General features: G+C 40.9%; 1 protein-coding gene across 1 annotated transcript; it reads left to right on the forward strand.

Annotated features, from left to right (window-relative positions):
• Window positions 1–1,380: 1,380 nt before the first annotated feature.
• On the forward strand, window positions 1,381–17,759 carry LOC149454714 (glutamine--fructose-6-phosphate aminotransferase [isomerizing] 1-like). Its single transcript, XM_089687209.1, has 10 exons — window positions 1,381–1,540; window positions 1,673–1,768; window positions 4,055–4,152; window positions 5,967–6,087; window positions 7,774–7,931; window positions 10,002–10,116; window positions 12,046–12,173; window positions 13,335–13,502; window positions 13,601–13,762; window positions 13,883–17,759. The coding sequence occupies exons 1-10, from the start codon at window positions 1,471–1,473 to the stop codon at window positions 13,922–13,924; spliced, it is 1,158 nt and encodes a 385-aa protein (XP_089543335.1). The 5' UTR covers window positions 1,381–1,470; the 3' UTR covers window positions 13,925–17,759.
• Window positions 17,760–18,762: the final 1,003 nt, after the last annotated feature.

The following is an 18,762-nucleotide window of genomic DNA, read 5'->3' on the forward strand; positions in this document are numbered from 1 at the left end:
ACACCACGGGACCGAGGGACAGGTAAGTGGCTGTTTTTTAAAAGTCAGCAGCTACAGTTTTTGTAGCTGCTGACTTTTATTTTTTGACAGTGTGAGTGGAACTCCGCTTTAATGATCAGCTTGGGAAGGGGGTTGGAAATGATAGTGCAGGTATTTGCTTTACAGGTTCTCTGCCTGAAATTAGTTTGCAGTTTGTTTTTCATCCCCAGACACCATTTCCACTTTTGGTTAGTCTTGCATGAAAATGGCAGATTGGTTCCTTAAAGTGGAGTTCCGGCATTCACCCCCCCAAAACAAAAATTAAAAGTCAGCTGCTACAAATAGTATTTGTACCTTCTAACTTTTAATATTAGGGCACTTACCTGTTCAGGGATCAAGCGGTGTCCTCACCCCAAGCTGATTCTTCAGTTGGCTGTCAGATGCTGTTGCCACCATCTTGACTGAGAAAAACTGGCAGTGAAGCCTTGCAGCTTCACAGGTGGTTTTTTGCTGTGGATGCGCCAAGCGCACTGCACTTTGTGAATGGGCCACAGTCCTCTGGGACCTATTGAGTTTCCCAGAGGGCTGCGGTGCACGGGGGGTTGAACTTCAGTTCGACACAGCAGACTGAGTGAGAAGTGGGAGCGGATACCTCTCAAAACCAGGTACCCCTCTCCCCCAAAAGGTGCCAAATGTGGCAGCGGAGGGGGGGAGGAGGCACATATGCGGAGCTTTCACTTTTGTGCGAACTCCGCTTTCAAGCTACTATCAGATGAGGGGTGGCCGGAGGTGGCAATCGAATCAGTAGATTCTTACTGGCGTCTGTAAACTAAACAATATCAGGCACCTCTGCTATTTGAATGTAATCAATTATTTGAACAGTTAAAGGCAAGTTGAACCGCCAACTGACCCTGGACATATCTAATGCGCTTCCAGGATTGATGTTTCTGCTGAGTTTTGCCCATACACAAACTGGCTGCAGGTAATCGGCCACTTTGTATGCAGCTATAGCACAGAATATTGCTGTGTGACATTTAGCCACCTCCGATGGCAGCAAACCAGCTGCAGATATTTGTCGGTCTGAATGTAGCATTGTGAAGGACACTCCAGGTGTAACACTTGCTTGTTAAGGAAGCCTAATAGAAAAGACGTAGGAGCTTGTAATTAAGCTGGTATGTGCAAGATGTGTCCTACATATTTAGTAAAAGGTGTGAACACAAAAAGGACACGACCAGTTAGGTGAGATTGGATTCAATCTGTCTTGAAAATGTCATGCATGACAAGTGAGAAGAAATATGTGAAATGTATGAACGTGGGGATAGTCTCCTGTGATGATGTAAGCAGTATCAGAATTGAGGTGAAGCACAAACTTTGGAGGTGTGACTACAAACAGAGGAGGAAGAAAAAGAGGCTTGTCAAAGGAGGATAAAAGTCAAAGGAGGCTTGTCAAAGGAGGACACGTATTATTGACAACAGTGTAGTGGAGCAGTGATGAATGGATATACGGGTAAAGAAGAAGGACCAAACATGACCCTAGAAGGTACAGCGACCCAGCAACCAGGTATGCAGTGAAGGATAAATACAGCGGTGATGTTTGCAGGCTTGTTTAGAGGATATTTTTGTATTAGTGGTACTGATGACTTTGAATGAATTAAACATTCACGTTCTCTTTTTGCTCTTGCTCAACTTACAGACAACTTTAGATCTTTCATGCAGAAAGAAATCTTTGAGCAGCCAGAGTCCGTAATCAACACAATGAAAGGGCGAGTCAATTTTGATGACCTAACAGGTAAGAATGCAGGATATTTTTTGCTTTTGGGAAAGCATTTAGATTTTCTTCTCTGAATGCCTTTTACTCCTGGCAGGAAAAAGCAGCTTAAACAATGTACCCAAAGCGATGTATTGCATATGTGTTTAGGCACGTCAAGCGTTTGACCGTTAAGGAACTCTATTGGCCAGGATATTAATTTATTCTGACCATTGGAATGCATGAACGCCCAAATGTCTAGCGTTTAGGTGCATTTAGATGCGTCTATGTGCAACTATTTTTTTTCTGCTCTTCAGCTCCTCTCTGGAACGCACTGGTGATGTTTTTTTTCAGCCTGTAAACATGCCTCCTTTAATATGCTTGTAATTGCCTATGTGTGCATGGACACATAGGCTAACATAGAGGTGCTTTTACAGGCTGAAAAAAAATAACGCCAAACGCCTGTAAAAGCAGTGTTTTTTAAGATCAGTGTGCATGAGGTCTTCATCATAATGAGAGTTGCTAGGATTAGGAGTTTAGGATTGAGGGATATACTCAATATTTTAAATTTTTGCATATTACACAGTACGGGTTCTCCATTAATGTATTCTGCATTTATTTATATGTAGATTTTCTTTTTAAAATTATTAAAAAGCAGTATTTCTATTGCCAAAGTAATTTTATAGACCAATTCTGGAGGCATGGCTACATGGAAATGTGGAGGCTTGTGCATCTTTAAAGTAACGTTAAGAATGATTAGATGATATTCATTAGCAGAGCTGAAGTGTCCTTGAAATTATATACAAATGTTCTTAAATGAATCTAGTCATTAAAGTGGACCTCCATCCAAAAGGGGAAGTTCCACTTTAAAGCTTTGTCCCCTGCTCTCCATTAAGGATTGGCACCTTTGGGGAGCGGGTTGGGGGGTACCTGAGTTTAACAGGTACCTGCTCCCACTTCCGCTGCAATCGCCTAGGCAATCCGAAGTTGAGGTTGTCCCCCGCTCCCTCCCTGTAGTCTTCTGGGACACGTGACAGGTCCCAGAAGACTACGGGGCCATTCACAAATCGCAGCGCTTCTCGCGCATGTTCAGTGGGCACCTGGCTGTGAAGCTGCAAGCTGTCACAGCCCGGAGCCCACACTGAAGATGACGGTGCCGAAGAGACAGGACAGTCGGCCAACCCGGCCGGTGTGAGGACAGCATGGGATTTTGGAATAGGTGAGTGTCTGTTTTTCTAAAAGTCAGCAGCTACAGCTTTTCTAGCTGCTGACTTATTTTTTTGTCAATTCCAACCAGACCTCCTCTTTAAGGACAAATAATTGGTAGGCTATCCTGGCAGCCGCTGAGATCCCCATAGTGCCCAGAGCAGATCAGGTAAAGTATATTAACTCAGGGTTCAGTACACAGAAGTACTAAAACTGGCCACACACAGAATTTTGAATTTTGTTGAAAATGTTTCATTTGTGAATGTTAGTTCGACTCTCCAGTGGTTAAAAGGGACACGTTGACAATTGTTCTTGACCAAAGTGAAAAGAAATATCAAAGCAGAAGGATGGAAAAATGTTCTAACTTCTTTTATGAACAAGAAAAATTCTAACTATTAATGTGGTCCTGAGTTATGAAAAAATCATACCTATTGTAATGCACTTATGCCAGGAAAAGTTTATTCCAGAATTCGAAACTTCATGGTCACGAATGTATGATATAGGAATGTATGAAAGAACCAAGTTTCTGTACAGTGTATACAAAATTGGATTTATTAGTAGATTCTAATATATATTTTCTCTACAATCCCATTGTCAGATAATCATATCTAAAAATATACTTCTAAATGCAATATACTTATATAAAAATATTTAAATAAACTTTGCTTTGCATTATACTTTCAATGATATAATAAGCAATAAAAGAAACTTGTTTCAGTTATCTGGGAGTCCATTCAAGTAGCCAGTCTGGACAAAATTTTTAAGGGCCTTCGAACAAAATTAGTTGACTGGCATCATTTATTGCTCTAATGAACATTTTTTCTGCATTTCATACAAACATTCAAATGAAAATCTAACCATGTATTGCCAACTTTAATCAAGTATCAGTGTCATGCTGCAGCATATATTTGATGCTGTTTTCCTATGAATATGATTATTGTCCCAGATGTGCCCATTCTACCTGGAAATCTATCTGACAATATGCTGAGCTGTCTTCTTTTACGTCACTGTCTGTGTGCTCTTCAGACTCTAATACAAGTTTGAAAGGGGCCTGATACAAGAACCCCTAGATTGAATCTGTTCTGACAGTGCTCCTTTATTTTATTTTTATATTTTTAACAGTAAAATTGGAAGGTCTGAAAGATCACATCAAAGAAATTCAAAGATGTCGACGGCTAATCCTCATTGCCTGTGCAACTAGTTACCATGCTGGAGTTGCTGTAAGTGTTTATTACCCTTAGTATTTTGAACACTCTGTGTTCATGTCAGTTTTCATGGGGTTACTGGTTAGCTCCCACAATCCAAAAACATACTGATGAGCTATTTGTCTTCTGCTTTAGCTGTGTCTATGATAGGAATGTTAGCCTGATAGTACCCTTGGGGGATTGATGTGAATGATTGTGTTCTCAAAAATTACTGGTTGCCTCCCACAATCCAAAAACATACTGACAAGCTGTTTGTCTTCTGCTTAAACTGTGTGTATGATAGGAATGTAAGACTGCGAGTACCCTTGGGGGCAGGGGTGCACTGACAACTCATGGGGCCCCCGGGCAATAGGGGATCATGGGGCCCCTGTGCCCTTGCCCAAACTCAAAAAAGCCTATGAAAAAGGTACCAGGGGCATCTCATGGAGCCCCCTACTGACCTCGGGCCCTCGGGCAGTGCCTGAGTTTCCAAATGGTCAGTCCGCCCCCTGCTTGGGGGATTGATGTGAATGGTTCTGTGTTCTCCAAAATTCTTAGGGGAGCAAAATCATACCTCCCAACTGTCCCGGATTGTGCTGGACCATCTTGAGATTTCAACAAAATCCTGGCGTCATGTGGATCTGGGCTGAGTCTTGAAGACCAGTGCCTGAACAAGTTTCCGAAACTTGGCTCCACAAATTCACCTGAAGGGTTTACTAGCACCAGGCACCCAGGGCACCTGCCCTGCATCCCCTGTGGGATGTCCCAGGTCCCTAGCGGTGCAATCGTCCCCTGTGCAGCAGCTGGCTCTTCTCTCCATCAGTGTCCTGTAGCAATACACGTCAGAGTAGAGGGAAGCTAGGCTCCTCTTCAACTCTGACATGTATCATGCACAGGAGAATGAGTCAGGACGAGAGATGTCCCCCTGTATTGAGCTGAGTTGATCTGAGATCTGTTTCACAGAGGGAAAACTGCACTTGGGGGCCATGTGACTTTGGGGGGGGGGGATTAACAAATATTATTTCTGGAGGTGGATTTATGCTCAGAGGAGTGACCTTTGTAAGGTAAGTTGGGGATTTTGTACTGGAGGGCAATTGGGGAGGGGAGAGGATTTATGCAAGGGTGGAGAGGGATGGATGAAGGGGGGGAATATTTATTCCAGAAGGGAAGGATTGGAAGGGGGAGGTTTTGTGCTAAATGGAGGGAGAGGATTTGTTCTCTATATTCTGAAGAAATAGGCTCAGGGAGTGCTAACAATCCACAAGTTAGGGGATACAGTACTTACCTTGCTCCAGGTGCTGGCAACCCACGCTACACCATTGGGCAAATGTCCCATTTCTCTCCTGTCACAAGACACAACAGGCAGTAAGAGGAGATCCCACTAAAGGAAGATAAATCTTCTCTTAGACAGTTATCACCTGAACAAGTGCCCTATGAAAGATTTCCCTATTCCTGTTACCAAAATTTAAAATTTTGGATTTTCTCTTGCTTTCAGTCCTGTTGACAGCGGTTATCAGGACAAAATAAGAGGGTGAAAGTGGGGCATAGATAGCACTAAGAACCTGACAGGGGTTCTTGCCCTTTTTTAATGTTTGGTTCTAGATACACTTTAAGGTGTTTCCAGTCATTACCCATCAACCCATTGTATAGCTCATGGTATAAGCACATTACAAACTTTTCTTAGTGCATTAAAGCCTCGTGCTGTTAACATTTTCTCTGTGGCAGTAGGTTGCATTTATTCTTTTGGTTGTTCTTAGGAGTTAAACTTGCTTCTTAGGGTTCTAGGCAAAAATAACTAATGATTATTGACAGTTCTCCATATTAATGATGTTCTTATATCTTCCCCACAGACACGTCAGATCCTTGAAGAGCTAACAGAGCTTTCAGTCATGGTGGAATTGGCTAGTGACTTCTTGGACAGGAGCACTCCTGTATTCAGAGACGATGTGTGCTTCTTCATCAGTCAATCAGGTATAGTATTCTCATCACTTGGTCATTTAATGAGAATCGTTGTCATCCAGTATGCATACACCTTTTCCTAACAATATATAACAATTAGGAAATCACAAAATATTAATCTTTTATCACTTTACTGCTACAAAATTACTAAGTAAAAATGGTGCATTATCATAGCTTTTAGTTAAAGTGTTACTAAACCCACAACAGTAAAATCAGTCTGTAAATGCAGTAAAGCATGCTTGTTATGCTCACTATCAGGGGCGGACTGACAACTCATGGTGCCCCCGGGCAATTGGGGATCATGGGGCCCCTGTGTCCTTGCCCACACTCAAAACACACCCAAAAAAGCCTATAAAAGGTACCAGGGGCATTTTATGGGGCCCCCTACTGACCCCGGGCCCTCGGGCAGTGCCCTAGTGCTCGAATGGTCAGTCCGCCCCTGCTCACTACGGAACCAAAGGGGTTAATCCTCTGTAATTTGTAAAAATGCTGTTTGATCGATCCTGGTTTCTGTGATTCTCCCCTTCTTCCAGTGCCCCCTCTTGTCTCCTGATAAGACATATCATGTGGAGACACTCTGCATATGCTCACTTTGGTGTGTATTGCTAGAAAGAGAGTTTTTTTTTTCTTGGGAGAGTGCATGTGATCAGCACAGGGTAATTAGCACTCCAGACAGAGGTCAGGTGTCCTGCATCATCTTAGAGCAGAAAGAAAACTCCTCCTACAAGCTTTAACATGTGCTCGGCCAGACACTGATAGAAGTCACAAGATTGCTCTAAATGTTAATGAGAAAAGGTATTTAGCAGTTTAGATTTTCTAAAATAATTGCATTTCCATATTCTGTGTACTGTAGGAGACCAGATAGAGTGAATGCAGGGTCCTGGGTTTAGTAACGCTTTAAATAAATGTGATACACAGGTGGGTGCGAACTCAACGGTTTGTGCACCGTGCCTGTCCTTAAAGCACTGATATGAGGTCTTCCTCTCCTTGCTGTTTTACTTGTTTCCTTACTCTACCAGATGTGACCTCTTTATATGTCTGTAATGTATCTAAGTTATTTTGCACAGTCGTGGAAGTCATGTCTTGTATTCTGATGTTTCTTTCATTACCTATGTAGTTGACTGCCTCGAACCTTCCTTTTTTCATTTGAATAAAATGTGTAATAAATAAATAAATAAATGTGATAGCTGAGAAAAAAGTAGTATACCCCCCCTTCCCTACATACAGTACATATATCTGTCACTGAGATAACACTGTCCGTGGATCAATGGACCACCGGGAATCATCTATGAGAGGTATGACATAATTTGATTGTCTATACACAGTTTGGATGTTTTCTCAGCAATTAAAAAAAAAGATGAATAAAGCTTTAATCCATCACCACCATTTGGAGCTAGCCATGGTTATACCTTTGGTTACCTTTGGTGTTGGTTATACCTGCACTTTTCCTTTCCATGTGTTTTTATATGTTTATCTTGCTGTGCATATATGAGTGGCTAAATATCCATCCAGATCTCTGCAGGACCTACTGAATTCAAAAGGAAAAGTACTGTGGATGATGGTACCCGAAGTGAACACTGTAACTCGTGTTTAATTGATGAAAAGAAAAAAATCACACTATTAGTTGTGGCTAAAAACTCTTTTCTATTGTCCATATTTGAAGTATTAGTTATCCTTTTTCTGTTTGCTTTCCTTTAGGGGAAACAGCAGATACTCTTCTTGCCCTGCATTACTGCAAAGAACGGGGAGCCCTCACAGTGGGGATCACTAACTCCATTGGCAGCTCCATCTCCAAGGAGACAGACTGTGGTGTCCACATTAATGCCGGGCCTGAGATTGGTGTGGCTAGCACAAAGGTGAGCACTGGTGTGACACAAAATAAGAGCGTGTGAAAGCTGGCATCACATGATACAACATGATTTTAAAAAATCTGTACAATCTTCTCTAAATATACCAACAGGTATGCAGTACAAAATCCTGCTTAAACAATCCATTACATTTCGATGCAGTATGGTAAACCATCACACCATATAGTAGCGAGTACATTTAAAGATGATTGTACAGTCTTATTGTAAGCTGTGTGGATACCTTCACACGTTAACCATAGGGTGGATCAAAGACATGAGTAAGATGGCATATAGAGCTCAGTTGGTATCGCAGCTGATTGCCAGGGAATTAGTAATTTGTTTCATCATTAGCATAATTTGATATCTGGCTGTTCCCTTATAAACTGGATGAAACTCAAATTTCTGAGAGATAGAATAAAGAGGCAACCCACATTGAAGACCGAGGTAGAAAAAAGAGGCAACCCACATTGACTGATTTGGCAGTTAACCATAGAGTGGACCAAAGACTTGAATAGGATGGCTTTATGAGCCCAGGTGCTATCAAAGGTGATTGCCAGAGAATGAGTTTTTTGGTTCATGTATTTGTTATCTAGCTGTTCCCACATGTACTGGATGAAACCCAAATGTCCATGATTAAATAAAGAGACAGCCCACTACAATGTCCCTTCACTCTGACTGATTTGGCAATTCTAGTTAACCATAGAGTGGACCAAAGACTTGAATAAGATGGCTTTATGAGCCCAGGTGGTATCAAAGGTGATTGCCAGAGAATGAGTCTTTTGGTTCATGTATTTGTTATCTAGCTGTTCCCACATGCACTGGATGGAACCCAAATGTCCAAGATTATATAAAGAGACAGCCCACAACAATGTCCCTTCACTCTGACTGATTTGGCAATTCTAGTTAACCATAGAGTGGACCAAAGACTTGAATAAGATGGCTTTATGAGCCCAGGTGGTATCAAAGGTGATTGCCAGAGAATGAGTCTTTTGGTTCATGTATTTGTTATCTAGCTGTTCCCACATGCACTGGATGGAACCCAAATGTCCAAGATTATATAAAGAGACAGCCCACAACAATGTCCCTTCACTCTGACTGATTTGGCAATTCTAGTTAACCATAGAGTGGACCAAAGACTTGAATACGATGGCTTTATGAGCCCAGTTGGTATCCAAGGTGATTGCCAGAGAATGTAATTTGGTTCATGTATGTGCTATCTGGCTGTTCCCATATGTACTGGATGAAACCCAAATGTCTGAGACAGAATAGAAGAAAGAAAAAAGAAAAAAATATTGAGAATATTGAGTGAATATAGGAGAACCCCCCCCAATTACGTGGGATTTTTAAGGTATAAATACATCAACTTAACAATATATGTCTTTATTTTCCATCACATTTTTACACATATAATAGATATAGAATGACAACTATATTCCAAAAATCATAAGATATCATGACATCACCATCAAATGATGTTGTTTGAGTACAGAAATGGTCTTATAACCCGACGCATTTCGGAGTAATTCTACTCCTTCCTCAGGGAAAAGACTCTGCACAAAGGTGATATAGTAACATAGAGGAGTAAAAAGACAAATAGATAAATCTTCAATCGAACTTAAAAACAAGTTTATAGTTTGCTGCTACTTCCCAGCAGAAGTAGCAGCAAACTGTAACCTTGTTTTTAAGTTCGGTTGAAGATTTATCAATTTTTCTTTTTACTCCTCTATGTTACTATATCCCCTTTGTGCAGAGTCTCAGCTTATTATAAGACCATTTCTGTAACCAAACAACATCTTTTGATGGTTTTGCCATGATATATTATGATTTGTGGCAAATAGTTATCATTCTATCTCTTTTATATGTGTGAAAAGTTGATGGAAAATAAAGATTTCATATATTTTTAAGTCTATGTATTTATGCCTTAAAAGTCCCACGTAATTGTTTTTTTTCTGTGAGATAGAATAGAAGAGACAACCCACAACAATGCCCCTTCACACTGACTGATTTGGCAATACTAGCTGGAGTGTGAGTTTTGGTTCTTCTATGTAAAGATTTACAGGAGCCTTTCTCTTTGAACAGACATACACTAGCCAGTTTGTAACACTGGTCATGTTTGCACTGTTGGTTTGCGATGACCGCTTCTCTGTGCAAGAGCGACGCAAGGAAATTATACATGGTCTGAAAATCCTGCCAGGTATGAAACATTAAAAAAGGCAACTGAATGTTACTGTTTCCTTTATATGTTTAGCCTAATAATTCTGTTGTATGTGTAATGCTTCATTTATTTTGTGCAGAGTCAGTTGTAGGCAGTAGATAAGATCAGTCTGTGTACTGCTCCCTGATTGTGTCACAAAACTACAAGTCATTTGTCATAACTTTTTGCCGGTCTAACAGGAAAGGTCAGGGATGGTAAATGACAGCTGTGATGAACTAGGAGTGCACAGAGAGAGCGCATGAAGGCTTATCACACATGCCTCACCTGCAGGGTGTTTATTGTGGGTACACAGAAATGGGAGAAGAACTGGATTAGGAAAGGACTAGGATGAGTTAGGATGAGCAGGATGAGTTAGGGTCCCAGGGCCAATAATTCACAATGAGGATCTGGGGGAGTCTCCCGATAGTCTAACTCCAGAAAAAACAGCAACACCGGTGACCTGTCAGACCATAGTAATCCTCAACAGGGATTAAAATGACTATTTCCATTGTAATATGGGTCAATAGAGGAACTACAGCAGTTCTTAGCAGTACACCAAAAGGGAAGTACCTACACATCCCAGCAGCTCTCAGCAAAACAATAAAGGTAAGGAACTCCAAGTCCCATTAGACAGCAGTGCCAGCCAAAAGGAACTACAAGTTCCAGCAGTTTCCAAATAGTCAATATGGAACTATCAGCTCCAGCATGTCTAAGCTACTTCTTTAATTCCTTTTCAGTCGCTTTGTAGTGAGATTCTGTAGCTATGAGTTCCTCCATACCTATCATTGCAGTAAACTCAGAATACTCTGAAGCTAGCCATACAAGTTTAAGTTTCCTTTATTTGTTCATTTCAGGTACTTATATCATGCCCAGGGGCGGGCTGACCATTTGGAAACTCAGGCACTGTCCCAGGGCCCGAGGTCAGTAGGGGGCCCCATGAGATGCCCCTGGTACCTTTTTCATAGGCTTTTTTGAGTTTGGGAAAGGACACAGGGGCCCCATGATCCCCTATTGCTAGGGGGCTCCATGAATTGTCAGTCTGCCCCTGATCACACCATCAATTTATGCAGTGCTTTACATACATATATTGTACATTCACATCAGTCCCTAACCCTCAAGTGGTGTACAATCTAAGGTCCCTAACTCACATTCATTATACACATACTGGGCCAATTTAGACAGGATCCAATTAACCTACCAGCTTGTCTTTGGAGTGTGGAAGGAAACTGGAGTACCCGGAGGAAACCCATGCAGGCACAGGGAGAACATGCAAACTCCAGGCAGGTGGTGCTGTGGTTGGGGTTTGAACCGATGACACTGGTACTGCCAGGCAGAAGTGCTAACAACTTAGCAACTGTGCTGCCCAATTTTACTTTGTTCTCTCATTCAGAAAATTTGTTTATTTCCCCTTCCATGCTAAACAGGGTGGATAGAGGAATCTCCACTGCTGGCTATTGCACTCAAATAGCTGCTGCATCTGCAACTGCCTGAATACCTGAACAGGGACTACATCTGAGAGGATGCAGCCGCTGTTCATCTGAAAAATTTCCACCCAGCTCAGTTGATTTTTAAATTGACTATTGTTGAGTTGAGGGGTGCTAACTGGGCCATCAATGGCTTGAATTTTGGCAGATTTAGCAGGAATTGTGAGTGTGTCGCCAGACTGAACCATTTCTCTGAGCACAGGGCTGTTTTATTATAACTGGTGTTCAGCAATCTGACAGTGACCCAAGCCTAGATGCCCTATGTGCAGGAATTAATTGATCAGGTGACCAATTTACTCACTGCGTTTGTCCAGTTTGTAAGGTAAAATGTATTTTATAGAGTCTACCAATTTTCCTTTAACATCTAACATTACCAATATACAGTATGTATTATGACAATGCTTGCTTTGCTTATGACATTTTTGTCTTTTCTTTTCTGTCTCAGATCACATTAGGGAAGTACTTAGCCTTAATGATGAGATTCAGAAGCTGGCAGCTGAACTGTACCAACAGAAATCTGTTTTAATCATGGGTCGTGGATATCACTATGCAACCTGTCTGGAAGGTGCTTTGGTAGGTTGAAGCCTCCCAGGCTTTCTCTTGTCATGACATGATGATACCAGCTGACGTGTTTCAGGGGACAAGATGCCTTCCTCAGAGCAAGAGGAAGGGGGTTTGTCCCCCAAAACACTTCAGCTGGTCCATTTGGACCTGTGGGGTTTGAGGGCTGGCTTCTGGTTTCTGGATTTATGATATGCTATCATTCTCACTGGGTTTGTGAGTATATTTTATATCTTTTACCCTTTAATAAAGTGCTGAAGATAATGTGCTAGTCATTTTCACCCTTTTGTTTTTAATTTTTTCGTTTCTTTTGTTATGAATTTCGTTAATTATTGGGGTAGCATCTGAAGCTATTCTTTGCTAAAATGATGACTGTGGTGTCCTGCTCAAAACAAATGTCATATGCTCAAGAGCTCTAATCTAATGGAAAACAGGATTATTTTTAATAATGACTGGTAAAATCACTAAATAAGTCATGAACATTCACATTTTTTTCTTAGAAATATGGGTGCAGATAAGGTGCAGTCTAGGACATGACACTTGGGGGTTGATTTACTAAAACTGGAGAGTGCAAAATCTGGTGCAGCTTTGCATAGTAACCAGTCGGCTTCCAGGTCTTTTTTTTTACATAGCTTAATTGAACAAGTTAAAGTTAGAAGCTGATTGGCTACCATGCACAGCTCCACAAGATTTATCACTCTCCGGTGTTAGTAAATCAACCCCTTGGTGTCTGTACCCACTCATCCCCTTAACATCAGAGTCTGCATAGGGCAACTAGGGGGATACACAGCTCCACCAGATTTATCATTCTCCAGTTTTAGTAAATCAACCCCTTGGTGTCTGTACCCACTCATCCCCTTAACATCAGAGTCTGCATAGGGCAACTAGGGGAAATTCCTTTTGCATGATGTCATAAATCAGACCTGCCCTGCTGGGAGATTAGAAGGAGTAATGGCCACACAACAGGACATAGATTCCTGTTCTTCCACATGTGTCTGTTATGTAATGACAACTTTAGTCTTCTTTTCCACTAAAAGTGTGTGTTCTTCATTCATTTATTTATTTATGTAAAAATTGCATTTGGGGTTAAATTTTGGAGTCTTTTTATACGGAGATCTGTCTTGCACAGTTGTTTAACACTTAGTAACAGTAACTTTGTTTTTTAATTTGCAGAAAATTAAGGAAATCACTTATATGCATTCGGAAGGAATCTTGGCTGGGGAGCTGAAGCATGGTCCGCTGGCCTTGATAGACAGACTTATGCCAGTCATCATGATTATAATGAGGGATCATGCCTACACCAAGTGTCAGAATGCTCTGCAGCAAGTGGTAGCTAGACAGGTAGGTCAAAGACCAAAGCATGGATAAATAAAGCTTTATATAAATGCTCTTGCTTCATAAGCTATAAGTTACCATATTCATTTTCCAAATTGTAATAGGGGCGTCCAGTTGTGATCTGTGACAAGGAGGACACCGAAACGATTAACAGCGTCAAACGTACAATTAGGGTTCCTCACACAGTGGACTGTCTTCAAGGAATACTGAGTGTGATCCCCCTGCAGCTCCTTGCCTTCCATCTTGCCGTTCTCAGAGGATATGATGTAAGTTGTTGGTACCTGTAGGGCAGCTTTCTTGTTGGGAGTTTAACAGAGGATTCTGGGTGTTCTATATCAACCCGGCTTGAGTGACCAATACCTTCCTCTCATTTCCTCTCTCCATAGGTGGATCGTCCAAGAAACTTAGCCAAGTCTGTGACTGAGTAAAATGTGTGGAATCTGTTATGTTCTCCTCATTTCTTTTGTTTAAATCTGGAAAACCAGAGTTTTGTAGAAATGTAATTTCTGTTGTAAATAGCCAGAGCCTTGTAGAATTGATACTATTAATTTTCCTTGCAGACCAAGCTATTTAAACCATTTCTATATCCCAATTTTTACTTTTTATATTAATGGTCCCCTCATCTCGTTTGTATTCAGTCCCGTTTGCAACACCTGTTGCTGCACCTTGTAAATTTGGAAAACCAGAATATTGTACAAATGTAGTTTCTGCTGTAAACAGACAGAGCCTTGTAGAATAGATACTATTTCCTTTCTTTGCAGTAACCTTGACAGAGTTCTAGTGATTTGCACTGACTTTGATGTCATGTCAGATCCAGCACTTTGGACTTTGTCCATATTACTATCTTATAGCCCATGTAAACATTATGACGTTTCCGTCTTTAAATTATAAACTATAAGCAGGATAATGTCATAATGTGCTAGGTTGCATTGCATGCTAGCACATTATGACAGATGTACCTTAAAACGGAGCCCTCCAGCGGCGCGCTGTCACCACTGACATGGCTTCAATCTTCACTCGGTCTTCCTTCCCGGATCACGGACTCTGGCCGTTTTAATGGCCGAGCCTCAATGACTTCACTTCTGAACATGTGCATGAAGGTCACGGCTCAAAGCTCTCTCTGGCTGGCATGCGCATGTGCTGGTGACATCACCGACAGCTACTAAACTAAATATCTCCTAAACGGTGCATGTTTAGGAGATATATACTGTACCTACAGGTAAGCCTTATTATAAAAGTCTAAATAAAAATGTGAAGTTTACTACCACTTTAAGAGTAGTGGATTACTTAGAAAACATAGGAATAATGTTGACACGTAAAGCATAGATTGTATGATAAGATAGACTGGACATACAATCAAATGCAAGATATATATATATATATATATATATATATATATATATATAAAAAAAAACAAAACCCTGAATGAATACATATCAATCAAAAAAAGAATACAGTAATATAATAGAAAAATATTAAAGTAAGAGTAAAGTCAATTTCCAAAAAGTTGCTGACATGCAGAGTATTTATGACAGAAGAGACCCTACTGGTCTCTTCTGCCATAAATGCATCCTCTTGTCTGTCAGCTGTCATGTACACCATGCCGCGCATGCACAGCTCAGCGAACATTTACGGCTGCGATCTGTGATGCGGCGATGTGACTCTCATGCGCATGCACGGGAGTGACGTCATTGTGGCCCGGCCTATCACCAAGCTGAAGGCATGGGACCCAAAAGGAAGATCAGGTGAAGATGGAAGCACCGGGGGCTCTCCACATCGATCCCACTGCAGAACTGGAGGGCACCGTTTGACAGGAAAGTCTGCCATAATGTACTAATATGCCATGCAGCATACTAGCACATTATGGCAGAATCTACCTGGGGGGGGGCAAAAATAAAAATTTCACAGTGGAGTTTACTAATGCTTTAAGCAAAAATGAAGAAGATGATGAAATTTATTAATATAGGTATATAGGTTAAAAAAATTACCCATGGGTAATTACCTATGAAAACCTATTAATATGGCTTAATAGGTAAAAATGACCCATAGACAGGTGAGTGTGAAATCATTGAAGACACATTAGAGCAAGAAAACAAACATGAAGCATAAAAACAAAAAACAAGAAAAAAACAGGGGGGGGGGGGGGGGGGTTGTATGTATAGAAAATAACACAATCGGTCAGAGGTGATGTGAACACAAATAACTTACTAGAAATGCTTTGCATTACTGGCAGCAGTTTGTCTTGTTTCTAGTACATTTTTTCATGGTTTAGTTTTCTAAAAGGAAAGGTTACTTGAAAACCAGGTCTGTTAACTAGTGACGGAGTTAAAGGGACTCCAACACTGATATTTTTCCCAGTATATACATTATACTTCTCTAATGTAAATATTAGGGAATGCGTAGATCAAAATGATTTTATAGAACGTAAATGTAAATGCTGAAATGTGAACCTTTTTTATTGTTGTGTTTCTTTTCTACACATAATCCGTCCCTGGTTGGTGCTGTCAGCCTTATCAATAGGTTGGGGGAAGGCGTGGAGCATATATGTCGCAGGGATTGAATGTGACATCATTTGAGAATATAAAGTTTGATTAAAATGATTCTATCGCAAAGAGAAGTGCATTCATATGAGCAGCAGTTCACTAATTAGGTAAATTTATGTATATGGATCAGTGTAACAATGTGACACACAAACAGCTCTCTTGAATAGTTTTCTTCATTGTGGAAATTTAGGGCTCGTTCACATATGCTACTGAAAAGCGATCTGCGGTTGACAGGCGGTAAGGTGGCAGAATGTTGCTTCCTCAATTCTGATTTAAAGCTTTCAATGTGGCACCACTGTGTTATTATCATGTGCATTGCTTGTGGTTGCAGCACAGCCCAGTAGACATGCATGGGTCACGTTTAGTGGTGATAACTCTTGCAAAATGCGAGATGCTGTTTAATTTTTGCTTTGGCATGTGTACAACCCTAAGCGGCTGCATGCCCTGGTTCAGGAACCATCTCTTGTGTGTATGTTGATAAATAAATGCTTTAAGTTGACATGACATTACAGACTTGTGCTTGACTGGGCTTGGTAGATGACCAACATCTGGGAAGCAGAAGCTATGAAAATGTCTTTTCCGCCATCTTGTTAGCGTTTTAAAGCTGCCTACAGTGGATGAGCACTGCACCAACCAGCATTTTAAAAAGCTTCCTGTTAAGTCACAATCATGCTCATAGAGGATGCCAGCACTTGGATGGCATCTCTGAAAGCACTTGCATTGAATAATCTCAGAACCAATTTTAAAAATGGCATATGAATGTGTGCTTTGTGGACAGTATATACAGTAGCCTCTCAGCGGTGGGAAAACCGGTACAACTTCAAGGCCGCTCACATAGTTTTAATGAATGTTTCTGCGTAGCTGCAGATTTTTGCTTTGATCCAGATTACCCTGAAGAAAAATAGCTTCAAGTCATTCTGTGGCAACCGGTTTCATGTGCTCATATAACTCGTCTGTCCTACCTGACAAGCAAGCAAGGAAGCAAATTTGAGTGGTAAAGACAAAAGATTTGTTTTGGGTTTTTTTTTTTTTTGCATCGTAGAAATGGTTCCCAAGGAGTGCCTTACACCTATTTCCAGAGACAGCTTACTCAAGAGTAAGGTGTTGTTGCAGCTCAATAAAGAATTCCTCTAAGTACATTTTATTTTTGATAGACTCCCTAACAGAAAGTAAAGGCTTTTTTGAGACTTCCAGATGCACTACTTGCTATGAAGATAAAGAAAGTGTGCCCTTTTGGGGTTGATTTGCTAAAACTGGAGAGTGCAAAATCTGGTGCAGCTCTGCATAGAAACCAATCAGCTTCCGGGTTACTTTGTCAAAGCTTAAATTGAACAAGCTGAAACTCGAAGCTGATTGGCTATCATGCACAGCTCCACCAGATCTAACACTCTCCAGTTTTAGTAAATCAACCTCCGTGGTTTTTTTTATACTCTTTTTCATCCCTTTATATTTTCTGTGTATTTTTTGTATTTAATCTAAAATCTCGGTAGTGTAATGTTGAAATTTGTATGCTATTTGTACTTTTTATGTTTTAACTGGAAAAAATTGAAAGTTTCCATTAGATGGAAAATTGCTGTTTCCCTGTTAATGTAAGGAAAGTTTACAATGGACTAAGATACAGTATGTACAGTGCAGACCAAAGATATGTACAGTGCTTGTAAAATAAAGATAAAAAAATATAACATAAATTCTGTGAAAAATAAACATTTAGAAATGTGCAGCCATTTATCTGCCTGTGCTTTTTTTCTACATTTTGTGTGTTTAACATTGTGTGTGTTTATGTGTGTGTTTAGAATAAGGCCCTTTTCAGGACATTTGTGGCTCGCTATGCACAGATCCTTCCCCAGATAAAGGGTGTCGATATGTGAGGGTTATGGAGGTTCAAACCCCTACCCCCAAGAGGGTCTGTCTGCAGCTGCACAGCAGGAAATGTCAGTGTATGGCATGGTTAATTCATGTATCTGCATTGCCACTAACCATTTATGTGGGATGGAGGGGTAAGAGGTTAATTAACACAGCTATTGACCACCAATATGGAGGGATTAGTTAATTAATACTGCCACTGACCATTATGAGGGGAGGGAGGGCTAAGTAAGACTGCCACCTCCCTCCAACGTTCCTTTGTTACATAATGGGTAGGCTCAAGTGTTAAGCCCCTCTTACTATTAGTGCAACTTTGCTAAAACCAAAATTGCTGCAGATATAAAATGCAGGCATGTTTATTCCTATTGGCCAATGAGGCTTCCTAATACACTGATGGGTCATTGAAATTGGGATGGGGGGCTTAGCAGCAAACACCTATGCTAACCAATGGTATCCAATCTTTTCCGGACAGAATGGCCTGGCATTCGGCCATAACAAAAGGGGTCCAGGAACTGCACATTTGCATGCACAGTTCAACCATTGCCCTAATGCATACAAATGCTAGTTATTACTCAAATGCTGGCTGCACAAACTGTCAGTTTCACAAATCTTGCAACTTGAAAAGGCACGTTGTAGATGCTTCAGTTATAGGAGGGTCAATAACCCAGGCCATACCTTGTGGACCACTACTTAACATTCCGTGTTAATACTCTCTCCACAAGAGACCTCTCTAATATCGGTAGCTCCAGGTGACTGTCTCAGGGCCGTTGCATTTTTTAGGGACTGGGAAATGCAAAGGCCTAAAGCTAGATGACTATATTCAAAAGATGGTAAGTCCACACTCAATACAACCTGCAGGT

The sequence above is a fragment of the Staurois parvus genome, unplaced genomic scaffold (genome assembly GCF_062004578.1).
Source record: "Staurois parvus isolate SC_StPar_1 unplaced genomic scaffold, SC_StPar_1.0 ptg000420l, whole genome shotgun sequence".
Classification (NCBI taxonomy): Eukaryota; Metazoa; Chordata; class Amphibia; order Anura; family Ranidae; genus Staurois; species Staurois parvus.

Excerpts from the sequence above, each read along its gene's own strand:
- LOC149454714 (XM_089687209.1), top strand. The coding sequence starts at position 1,471 with ATGAATGGATATACGGGTAAAGAAGAAGGACCAAACATGACCCTAGAA. Across the intron at positions 1,541-1,672 it reads TACAGCGACCCAGCAACCAG|ACAACTTTAGATCTTTCATG; the intron begins GTATGCAGTGAA and ends CTCAACTTACAG. Across the intron at positions 12,174-13,334 it reads CCTGTCTGGAAGGTGCTTTG|AAAATTAAGGAAATCACTTA; the intron begins GTAGGTTGAAGC and ends TTTAATTTGCAG.